Source organism: Musca vetustissima, unplaced genomic scaffold (genome assembly GCF_032173495.1).
Source record: "Musca vetustissima isolate MV318-11 ecotype Yass unplaced genomic scaffold, APGP_CSIRO_Mvet_v1 utg1381, whole genome shotgun sequence".
Lineage (NCBI taxonomy): Eukaryota > Metazoa > Arthropoda > Insecta > Diptera > Muscidae > Musca > Musca vetustissima.
In genome coordinates this window covers 85,898-98,449 of record NW_026878567.1, presented here as the reverse complement: position 1 = coordinate 98,449, position 12,552 = coordinate 85,898, and the positions used below count along the sequence as shown (strand labels likewise).

Below are 12,552 nucleotides of genomic sequence, written 5' to 3'. Positions count from 1 at the left end.
TAATAACAATATAAAATAATAAAATTGTGTGACAACAACTATAAATAAACATAAAAGAAGAAAATATTTTCAGCATAGTGAAATAAAACAAACGCACATCTATATAAGGGAGTAACATTTTTCGCAGTATGGATCGTAAGTAGTCGCCATTTTTTCGGTCATTATGGAATTTTCTACTTTTTCACTTTTCGGCTGAAGAAAAAAATCGATATGCCATGCCCACACCGGCGTAGGAAACAGGGCATTTAAGAAATGATGCATACAATATGATATTTTCAAACGTTTTCAATTTTCTTTGTCGCTTGGAGTTTTGTGTCTTTAAAATAGGGCTTTGTGTTGCAATTGTAGGGTGCTCTTCAACAATCTGTATGTACACATGTATAATGAATGCTGTGTTGTCGTTTTGGAAATTGGGGACATGGGACAATTCTAATGGGGCTGTGAACTTGTTTTGAACGAACGACTTTAATTAAATATAAAACAGACAATTATTGGCGTTTTGCTCCTTTACCATCCATTCATGTTGGGAAGACCATCCGCCGCTAATAACATTATGGTTCTCTGCGACTATACGGCATATTGTTTCAGAATAAAATTCTATGTTGGTTTATGTGTGTCCGTCTGTTTGTTGAAATCACGATACAGATCGCAATATATAACGGTATAGCCCCAATATGGGAGGTATATGGGGATTTAGACACGTTTTTCAACCTACGAAAAAGTATCAATATTATAAAAGTATCAATATTATAGCCTCTTATAATGGTGCCCCCAATATTCGATATTTTTAATTTATTTAATTTTCGCCACAAATATCGGTATTTTGGGAAGTTTGATGACTTGTTTTAAGCAATTGGAAGCAATTTAATATTTTGGATTCTCATTGAGTATAAAATTTCCCCCATGTTTCTGATTACCTACTATATTATGGTGACCCTCAAAATTCCGTCATTTGAGAGGCCGAATTCGCTTTAATTTGGCAAATTTTTTTCTTATTGGGTACAAAATATCCACACTAAAAATGATCAGTATCCTTCATGTTTTTCGGGAAGCCCCATATAAAGGTGCCCCCCAAAATGTCGATATTTTAGAGTGTTTAGGCACGTTTTTCAAACGAAATGGTTGCAATTTGTTATTTTGGATTATCACAAAAGCTTTCTGCTAAAAATTGTCAAAAGCGGTCCATTTCTTGGTGAAATAACGATACCCCACAGCCACGAGGAGCACCCCACAAGTAGCTCTGAACGCAATGCTGAGCTTAAGGTTACTTTGGCGATGTTGTACCTTTGGGCATGGTTGTATCTTGAACGAACCAGGTATGACATTGGACCAACGCGTAACGACTATATATCACCAGTCCTGAGATTTGACGTCGTTATTCCTAGTAGAGACGACTGGAATCGGAGTAACCCTTCTCTGTACGGTATTGCTTTCTATACAGATGGATCCAAGATGGAAGAAGGTACAGGGTCTGGCGTCAACTGTGAAAGGCTAGGCCGTGAGGTTACCTACAATCTGGATAGCAACTGTAGTGTTTTCCAAGCTGAAATCTTCGCGATTTGGAAGGCAGCGGAATTAATAAAAAGTCTGTACCGGTAACTATCTTTGTGGGTAGTCAAGCGGCTCTTAAAGCCATTACATCCTGTTACATCAAATCTGAGGCTGTCCTCAAGTGTACAACAGTTTTGGAAGAACTTACTTACAGCTATGGGCTGTGTTGGGTACCAGGACACCGTGACATCATGGGTAATGAAAGAGCAGGCGAATTAGCTAGACGAGGATCTCAATCTACAGGTCTAACAATTGATGGCACACTCAAACCACCCATATGTCATCTTTATCGGATCTTTGAGGCATCCTGCGACGAAAGAGACTATGAACTTTGGCACAACGTTCATAGCCTAGGTGCAATGTGTCAAGGTCTATTTGGCGGACTCTGTCTACCAAAGGGACACACTGAAATAAGAGTAATGACAGTAAATGGGAACACGATACTACTGATTACTGTAGACACTGCGTTGACGAGGAGGAAACGGAGACAATTGAGCATCTCCTGAGTCGCTGCCCAGTCCTGGCCTACAGACGGCACAGACTAATGGGTGCTCACTTTCCACCGTGTCTTAGTTTCTTCTCAACAACGGAACCTACTCTAATCTAAAGTGGTTGGGAAACTGCATCCTTGATACGTAATATATCTTCTGTCCGATCTCTATAGCCATCGATACTACCTCATACTTAGAGATACGCGACTGTCAAGAGGTTCCTATCACTTAACCAGTGTCTACTGACAGTTTCTAAATTTGCTACAATTATGATTTAGTTTGTATGAGCTCTTAATCGAAAGTTCTTCAAGGAAAACTCCCACAAATGTACCTTCTTTCACCTTCGAACCATCTGTATATATCGACAGACCATCAACAGAAGGAAGCTTACCCGCCCATCACTCTCTGATTCAATACTATTCATTGAGTACCTGTGAATAACAAATCACGAATTAGCTCTGGGATGACTCACCCTTGTCAGACGAGGAAGACATCATGGAAACTACAGTGATTAGCACTACGGTGACAACAACGGTACCGATCCTGGTGTCTCCTCCGAAGCAAGGTGAGTCCTCGCAGATGATGAGTAGGGATGTAAACCCTGACGAAGTTGACGATCCGCACTCAATATTCATGGCCTGCAGTGATATCGGAGATTACTCAGGCAGTTGACTGTCGAAGCAGATACTGGTACTGATGAGATGATCGCTGCAAAGAATATGTACCGGAGAACAGTTAACTACTGCAACCAATTCATCAGTCGGGACAGCGACTCCATCACGGGAAAGGAATTCCTTTTGATCAAGAGCAACCACAAATTCATCCGGAAATTCTCCAGGAACTATCCGAATAATATTGCGAGGGACTTTTGATTGAAAGGATTCCCCGATCCAGTACGAAGACCACCACGGTAGTCCCTTCAAAGAGTACGGTGCTACTAGACCTTTCTATGAACGCTCCTCAACGTTATTTTTCCATGATAAACGATAGTATAGGAGGGCACCGAGGTATTAGCCCTCCAAAGAGAGTTCCAGGGCTAATTCCAAAAGCGTTTTGTCGTGCCCTCCCAGACAATCCTACTATTGCACCCTGCAAAATTACTGAACATTATCGGCATAAGCCACTAGTTTCGTTCGCATATGGTCAAAGTTACAAAGAATACTTTTCTCACTAGTACCCAAACCAGGGGCAATAGCAAGATGCTAAATTGAAAGGTCAGGTTCGATAATGAGTTATATCGGTACCATATAATGATACTTCCAGATTTTCTAAATATTTAGCCTGTTTCTGCATACATCGGAGGTTTTAGGCACACTTTCTAACCTCATACGCTGTACCATTGTTACTCGTGTGGTCGGAACCTTCAGTATACTTATGGTGGAACTCGGCTCGTCCGAACTTAACGCCTTTTCACTTGTTTAAAAATATTTTTACAATCCATAAGCGTGCGTAGATTTTTTAAAAGAAATTTGTTCGTGGAACCTAAATTATGAGGAGTAATGGGTGTTATGGCGTAAATGGGTTTGAAAGATAAAAAGGACTTATATTGATTTATAAAGTACATCTTCAAAGGAAACACTATCATTTATTTCAAATCCTAATCCTTTGCCGATTATTGTGCATTCAATTAAAACCAACATTGGAACATTGGTGTATTTCCAGAACGTTTTCGTAATGGTGGAAATAATAACAACAACAATGGTGGCCGCGGTTCTTATCGACGTTACAGTCGGTCGCGATCAAGATCAAGGTAAAATTACAACATAAAATAGTACTTTCCATCTTGTTTATATTTAATTTTAAATATTAAAAAAAATTACAGAGAACGCGGTCGAGATCAAAACTATCGCATGAATAGACGTAATTCACGTTCAAGATCACGTGAACGTGGTGGCGGCGGTGGTGGCTACAGATATGACAATAATAACGACAATGATTTGTATCGTGATATTATCAATCAAGACTATCAGGATGATAGAAATTCGGGTAATAATTCACGCGGTAATAGTAAATTTCGTTCACGTGGCAATGAAGATGATTATTATGATGATGGTGGTGATGAGCGTTATTACAATGATAGATCAAGAGGAAATCGTGATCGTGATTATGACAATCGCGATAGAAGGTATGTAAGGCCAGGAGAGAAGTAATGGCAATGGATTTTTTAAATAATTTTTTTTATAGAGACCGTGATGGAGGAGATAGGGATAATAAAAATTATGGTGGATCTCGAGGTGGTAACGGCAACAATAATAATCGCCGTTATAACACCGATGATCGCGACAGCGATGACAGTGATGAGACCATGAGTGCTCAATATTATAGCAGTCAAAATCAAAAACCCTCAAGTACAATTATTGCATTTGGTCTGCAGCCACATATCACCGAGGCAGATGTAAGATTTGAGTTATATTTCATATTTAAGTGATTGTATATTAAATAATTGTTTTTTGTACATACTTTTTAGATCATGAGCTTATTGATTAAGGCAGAAATGGCCCCAGCCGCTATACGTCTGATACGTAAACGTACAACAGGTAGGTTTCATTATCAACGATATATGTTTTTTTGAAAATATATTTAAAAAGTGAACAAAAAGCAAAAAATATATATACCATCAAAGCGTAAGTATATGCAATGGATGAAACGCAATAAATTCTGCCAGAAGAAAATATGAGAAAAAAATACTGCTACCCATTTCCCTACCCTAATATTTCCAATTCATACATAACAAAAAAAATATGTTGATTATTTTACAAAAACATTTTGTATTTGCTTCTTATTCAAATTATTTAGGTGCATCACGTGGTTTTGCATTCGTCGAGTTTAATACGACTAAAGAAGCTGCACTCTGGATGGAATATACTCAGGTATCAACAACACAATTACAAAAAACCCAAACAAAAACAAAAAGAGTTATGACGTATGAATATGGTGTGGTGTAAAATAAATTGCATAAAAATAACGAAGATAACGATGATGATGATGACATTATGGACAATCACAGATGGGGGAATTTTTGGGGACGATGGTCAAATGGATAATAGATAGGAGCCATTATTTAGGTGGGAAAAGAACGACTTTATTAGACCAGAAGAAGAAGAACTGTTTAAAAAACAGATATGTGTTTTAAAAAATACCAAGGACAGAAATTTGATTTTTTCCAAAAAATATATAATGTATGGAAAGACAAAACAAACCTCCCTTGCTAACAACTTGAGACTCATTCAAGTCACTTTTTTTATTTTTACTATTGAAGTAAATATTCCGGCTTCTTGATTTGATTCTTGTTATACTGGCACGACCTAGCCAAGCAGTTGAATATATATTTTTGAGACATTATGAAAATGATTTTCAAAATGATCGATTTCTCTGTAATTAGAATAATTCGATGGTATTTTAAATGACCAATTTTCTGGAAGACCTTCTTAAATTATTAAACAAAGCAACTGACAATTTTGTGACATTACATAATACCCGACCCACCGACCGACAATACATCATCATAAAGGAAAACATGGGGAATATATATGTGAGTGGGTGTATTTGGATTTAACATATAACAAAAAATAATGAAACAAACAAAATGATATGCGACACACTTCATCATAGCAAAAAAATAAAACAAAACGTTAACCTAGAAGAGAGCCGACCAAGAAATAAACAAACAAGGCACATTACTACCTACTTACCACTACAGCTACTTAGTGGAAAAACCAAACTGTGAAACGTTGTGAAATGAATGATATCCATCATACCGGTGACTTGTGTAGTCTGTGGAATGTTGACTCTTGAATAATCTTAAACTAATATACAATTTTTGTTTTCTTTTCTCTTTTTTTCTCCCCATTATAGGGTATCCTGCAACTGAACGAAACATGTCGTGCTACCTTGCAATATAGTCTATCAAAGGATTGGCATTGTGGCATGGTTAGTATTGCATATATATATTTTCTAAAATTTATATTTAAGTACATATTGACTGAGAATAATCGTGCTCATTAATAGTTAAGTTTTTTGGCATTAACTCTTTGAACACCAGAAAATTTATGGGAAAAAAGCTAACCTAATATTTCCTACACAACCTAAATGATAGGTTAAAATAAACCCGTATTTGGTAGTACACCACATCGACAGGAAATTATACACAGGCTGTTTCCATCATCGATTTAATCGGCATTCAATAATTTTAGCACTGAAACACGTATCCAATCCTTTGATGCGTTTCGCGATGTCCAAAACCATATGCTGAGGAAATATGGAAAAACTGTAGTCTATATGACAACTATTACAGACAAAGATAGTATGCGCGGTTGTCAAAAAGGCCGCTGCTCCACTCGGAGACGATTGTCCATTGTGATCATCCCATAAAGTCCTTATAGAGTAGAGAAGCTGAATTAAATTTTTGGGGTCTATTTTGGAGAACCTTACAGCCACATTTAGAAGATTCAGGAAGCTCCAACGTGAGACGAATCCTTGCTCCCCTTCTCAGCCTCAAAAGTTCAAGCCATAATATTTAAGGCAAAACCTTCTATGGTCATCTATATGGTCCTGCTAAAGCATCTCGACCCAATAGCTCTGGATTGTCTGACAACAATCATACCTCAATCGGTAAACTTACTAGTTGTTCCAGAGTTTTTGATATAGCCAGAATAATCTCACTTCTAAAATCAGAAAAAACAGCTCATTTAGGAGAATCATACCCCCTATCTACCTCTTATCACCTGTAGCCAAAGTTTTGGAAGCACTGTTGCTAGAAAGGCTGTAAATGATTTTGGGGTCTATTTTGGAGAAAGGATCAAAGTTTCTATCGAAGCATTGGGCATTGACCAAGTTGAATGGTTTGAACAGCTGTTCGGACCGGAAACGGACCTACAGATTCACATTGAGAAGATTAAGAATCTCTTCTGCTCCATTTGAGCTTCAGAAGTTCAAGCCATAATATCGAAGGCATGGCCGGATGACATCTCTATGTTCATGCTAAAGCATCTCGGCCCAATAGCTCTGGATTGTCTGACAACAATCATACCTCAATCGTTAAACTTACTAGTAGTCTCAGAGATTTGGAAGGTAGCCAGAATAACCCCACTTCTAAAACCGGAATCATACCGCCCTACCTGCCTACCCTCTTATTACCTGTTCCACAGGGAGGAGTCCACTGCTATTTAATCTTTAACTTGTGACGCTTCCTGCACAACCTCTCGATTTTAAGATGGTATTTTACGCAGACGACTGTACAATCATGTCGTCCGGAGTCGACATAGATGACCATCTGAACATTCATGCAGGAAAGGAAATTAATTATATCCCTATTTACCTCCTGGGCACGTGAACTGAAGCTAGATATCATTCTTCGATGACCGAAGAATTCCGACAGTCCAACATCACAAAATTCTGAGAGTAGTTTTTGATAATCTGCTCAATTTCACCAAACAAAAATAAGGTCCTGAAAGCTCTGACAGGTACCTCCTGAGGAAAGAAAGCCAATAGTCGTTCTGTATGAGTTATGCCGCCCCCTTTAAACTTCATTCCTAAGAAAGGTTGGACTGTGGCAATTCTTCTGTCATCCACTATGATATCTAGCTCAGTCTTCAGTTCACTTCACTTCGTCCCTATATATCTTTCGATTTGCACGAAATTTGGCATATCATACTGAATTGAGTCTAAAATGATGTGTGCTAAGTTTCCTGAAAATCGGTTCATTTTTAGATATAGCTCTTATATACAGTGGTGGTCACAGAATTAAAACATTTACTGTGGTAAACATTTTTTGATCAGCCCTCGAATCGTTTGAAGTATTTTTGAAAATTTTTTAATTCAGAACACTTCGATATACTGTACTTAACAGATTTAATGTGAAAATGGAAAATTATTGCATGCAATTTTTCTAAAAATAACGGTTTTTATGAAAATACATCGACTTTGAAGTGGCCATATAATTAAAACATTGTGTGATTTTTTTACTTTACTGTATTTTTTGAAAATATTTTTAAAAAAGCTCTTTATTTTAGTTAAATTATGTAAACTAAGCATCGATCAAGTCATTTACTGATAAAAATTTTTGAAAAAATCTATAAAATCTATCAAAATCGCCAAAAATTTGTACAGTACACCATATATATTTTCATTAATTATAAATAATAATCTTAAATATTTGAAATAAAAACTTGGGAATTAACCTAAAAGAACGAAATTTGGCATATCAAATACTATATTTTATCAAAAAATATATCAGAATTGTTTGATGGTTAACTAAAATTTATTGAACATGACAATATTTTTCCATAATAATATTTTTTGGATAGTATAATGTCCATTTAATCTATTTTAGCCTAAAAGAAGAAAAAAAAATACAATTTCACAAATATTTAAAGTCTTGTGTTGAGCATCAAAAATAGGTTATATTAGATATAGCTCCTATATATATGTTTGTCCGATTCTATGTAAATGGTGTGCCAAAGGCCCTAAATATCTTTTGTTCAATTTCATATCAATGTTCTTTCTGTTAGGAGACTATGTAGAATATACCCAAAGTGGTGAAGGGTGTCATATAGTCGGCCCAATCCCACTTTACTACTTTCCTTAATAGTTTTTTATAATTTTTTTAAATATCTCTTATCTTTAATTTCATTCTTCGTATTCCTTTACAGTGTGGTCTATTCAATTTTAAGCGACGTGGAAATTGCTTCCGATGTCATGCTTCACGTGACGAGGGCGAACAATCCGGCTCTGTCGACGATGATGATATGTCGCTTAGTCATAATTCCAAAGATGGCAATTCAAAACGCAGCGAATGGTATTGTGGCAAGGTAAGAAGCAAAATTACTACATATCTCAATATATTTACTAATTTTGGATTTCCAACTCCATTTCCTTGCAGTGTTACGTTTTTAACTTTAGACGACGCGACAGTTGTTTCAAATGCCTTGCCTCGCGTGGCGACAGTTCATACGGCGAAGGCAGCGATGAAATAAGCAACATTCTTACCAAAAGTATACACACATATTCACACAATTCAATTTTTCTTCATCTATTCTTTAAGAACAGTTTTCAAAAATCAAAAATAGTTTGTTTTTGAAAAAAGAAACAAAAAACATTTGCTAATAATTTCACAAAAAATAGAGATTTTTTCCTATTGTTCTGATGTGTTCTGTTCACCATTTTTTGTAAATTGTTGTTAATCAAAATGAAACTCCTCCCTACTTCTACCACTTCAATGCAGAGATTATGTTACGCAATTTGGATGTGCTGACCAATGAGGAGGGCGTTTTAACAGCAATTACAAAACATGCACCCGATCTGGCCAAGAAGATTACCAAGGTTCTGGTGTCGCGGGATGCCCTAACACAAACATCACGCGGTATATGCTATTTGAATTTCGATACACTGGTGGATTCAATGAATATGCATAATTTATTGAGCACCCTGGAACCGCCTCTCACAATTGATGAGAAAGAGGGTGAGTAGTTGAAATTGAGGATAAATTTAATAAAAATTAAAATGTTTTCTTTTTTGTAGTCCTTGTCACCTATTGTGTGGATCATGAAAATCGTCAAATTGTACCGAAAAAGAAAAAAGACTCATCGGACGTCGGTTCGGGTTCGAAATCTGGTCAAACTTCCTCATCATCCGCTATTGGACCAATGACAGCTGCTGAAAGTAGTGCTGCTGCTGCCTCAATGTCATCGGTGGCAGGTCAATATACCCTGGATGATGTGCCGCGTTTAGCTGAATACAGTGCTTCCCTTTATGCCACAACACCAGCCGAACATGCTCAATATTTACAATATTATACGGAATATTATATATCGGAAATTAGCAGTGGTTGTTATACAAATTTGCCCACCGATAGTCAGGTGACTGAGGCAAATTCGGGGGCAGCCGTGGCTCTATCGGCCATCAAGCGTAAACAGGCCAAAATGAATAGTATTGAGACGACAGCCACGGCTGCGGCGGCCGCAGCTGCAGCGGCTGCTGCTGCCGCCGCTTCTGCTCTGAGACCGGCAGTGGTAACACCCAAAGGCAATGATGGCAAAATATATCGTAAGTAGAATTAGAATAGCAACCAAAAGGAAGAAGGGAGTCCTTTAAGAATATATTTTGAAATTTCATTGCAGCCACTCCTGATGTATCTCTCTATCAATATGATGAGACATCGGGATATTATTATGACCCAACAACCGGTTTATATTATGATGCTCATTCCCAATATTATTACAACAATGAAACGGGAGCCTATTTGTATTGGGATCAGCGCAAGAGTACCTATATACTGGCCACCCCTGCAGCTGTAACAGCATCTGTACAGGCTGCTGTTCAACAAACGGAACAAAGTGAAGCGTCTACCTCCAATGCTGCCTCAACTGCAGCAACAACAACAACATCAGGCACAAGCGAAGACAACGAAACCAAGAAAGAGAAAAAAGAAGGTGGCGGCCATGGTAATAAACATGACAAAGTGAAAGTGGCCAAAAAGATTGTTAAGGATATGGAAAAATGGGCAAAGCAATTAAATCAAAAGAAAGATTATGTACCAATTGCCCCACCACAATCTGCACAAACATCCAGTGAGGCGATGCGAACATCATCGGCAGGTGGTGGAGGTGGTGGTTATGCAGATGTGGGTTTCTCCATCCTTGAAAAGAAGGCTAGCAATAAGTTATCACCCAATTTTATGTCGCCCATGACATTGAGTGCTCCAAATAAACTAATACCAGCATATGGTTCAGATTCGGATGAAGATGTACCGCCCGCAGCAGCAGCTCTGTCACATAAGGCTGCGGCGCATTCGCCAGGAGAGGCAAGTGAAAAGGATTATGTGGATTTCCAGAAACTCACCTGTTTGCTTTGTAAGAGAGCATTCCAGTCGTTGGAAATTCTGCAGAAACATTTGAAAATGTCAAATTTGCATAAAGAGAATTTGGCAAAATTAAACGCCGCGAGGGGAGGTGGCGGTGGCCCGGGAAGTTCTATGCACATGGAAAGTGACAAAGATTCCCTGGCAGCAGCTCTATCGTAAGTTATTTTTTAATATGAAAAATGCATACAAATAATCCTTACTAACTTTTTACCTCCGCACAGCTATCGCGATCGAGCCAAAGAAAGAAGACAAAAATACGGCGAATACGATCCGCCACCACCCAACCCCAGTCGTGAATTCTTCGAAAAGGAAATTAAAAGTTTGAACTCACGTAAATCGGAAGCGGCACCGGTTATGCCAATCGGTTCCAACAATGTAGGCAATCGTCTACTACAGAAAATGGGTTGGTCCGAGGGTCAGGGTTTGGGACGTAAAAATCAGGGACGAACAAATATTATTGAGGTAGGTAATCCCAGAACGTAATTTATGCTTCAGATCCTAATTCTCATTCTCATTACAGGCCAGCACCCGCAATTCAACAGCCGGTTTGGGCATTCATTCCGGTGCCGGGCCCAATGACGACTATAAGACATATATAAAGAAAATGATGAAATCACGTTATGAATCTGTATGAACCTAACTGGTGCTGCAGCAGCCCAACATCATCATTATTATGGTCGTTTCTCGTCATTCATGCGATATTTTACACTGTATCTCATCATTATTAATTTATATTGATTTGTTTTTCGTTTTCATACCACCCCACCCATCTTCGTAAGCTAATTATTAATTATATATGTAGTGATAATAATTATTTTGTTTTATTTTAGTTGAAAAAAAGAAAATCTAAATTTCTTCCTTAGAACAAAATCGTAGAATATATACTATATTTGAATATAATATTCAATAAAAATAAACCCTTGAATTAAAAACAAAAATATTTAATATTTAGATAAATAACAAATATTTGTAAAAAAAATTCAATCAGTCAATTGCAACAAATTTTAATAATAAATTGACATATTTGAAAATATAAGGAAATATGAAATTGTTTATTAACTTGGGGGGAACGCACAATGACGCAATCCTTTGGAATATCAAGACGGTCAGAAAGAACATAAATATACCTTGGGGAAAGCAAGCAAATATTGTTGTTCCACCAACTGAAATAGAAGAAGGAGCTATCGGATTCCATGTGTCCAAATTCATGAAGGTTGCAACCTGTATACGGTGCTTCCATAGAGAATTCGGAGACAGGTGAATAGGCTTTGTCATGTGGTCCTAGTCCACATGCTGGGCGAGTGTTAGGTGCTTCTCCACTGCTGCTAAAGCATTCATACGGTATTGCTCTACAGCCTGGCGACTTCATTTGTTTGAATAATATTCAGGCATGCCTTATCACGTTTGTAGCTTTGGACCTTTATCTAAATCATGAATATCTCTTCTGACGTGCTATAAATCTATGGCAGGGGAGTCTTAGGCCCAAACATGAAGATGATAAATTTGTTTCTTAAGAATACACTCTGTAGTTCTCAGGGCGTCATTTTGGTAGGTCTGAACATTCTTCCATTGCGTAGCACCTACATGGCGCCGCATAGCTAACCACGTTTGCTTTTAGGGAGGTAAACAAGATGGCCTTATTAGCACTTC

At 37.6% G+C, this 12,552-nt stretch overlaps 2 protein-coding genes across 3 annotated transcripts; both read left to right on the top strand.

Moving 5' to 3' along the window:
* The first annotated feature begins 2,537 nt into the window (after positions 1–2,537).
* Positions 2,538–4,614, top strand: LOC133323309 (uncharacterized protein DDB_G0284459-like). Its single transcript, XM_061532250.1, has 5 exons — positions 2,538–2,607; positions 3,705–3,792; positions 3,865–4,167; positions 4,227–4,437; positions 4,510–4,614. The coding sequence occupies exons 1-5, from the start codon at positions 2,538–2,540 to the stop codon at positions 4,612–4,614; spliced, it is 777 nt and encodes a 258-aa protein (XP_061388234.1).
* Positions 4,375–11,544, top strand: LOC133323302 (RNA-binding protein 5-like). Of its 2 annotated transcripts, XM_061532241.1 has the most exons (10): positions 4,375–4,437; positions 4,510–4,579; positions 5,898–5,972; positions 8,693–8,851; positions 8,923–9,034; positions 9,265–9,501; positions 9,561–10,085; positions 10,160–11,057; positions 11,124–11,364; positions 11,423–11,544. In XM_061532241.1, exons 3-10 carry the CDS (start codon positions 5,970–5,972, stop codon positions 11,534–11,536), a joined length of 2,289 nt encoding a protein of 762 aa, XP_061388225.1. In that variant the 5' UTR covers positions 4,375–4,437; positions 4,510–4,579; positions 5,898–5,969; the 3' UTR covers positions 11,537–11,544. The 2 variants fall into 2 exon arrangements, with proteins under 2 accessions (XP_061388225.1, XP_061388224.1); XM_061532240.1 differs by lacking the exons at positions 4,375–4,437; positions 4,510–4,579 and adding an exon at positions 4,727–4,912.
* Positions 11,545–12,552: the final 1,008 nt, after the last annotated feature.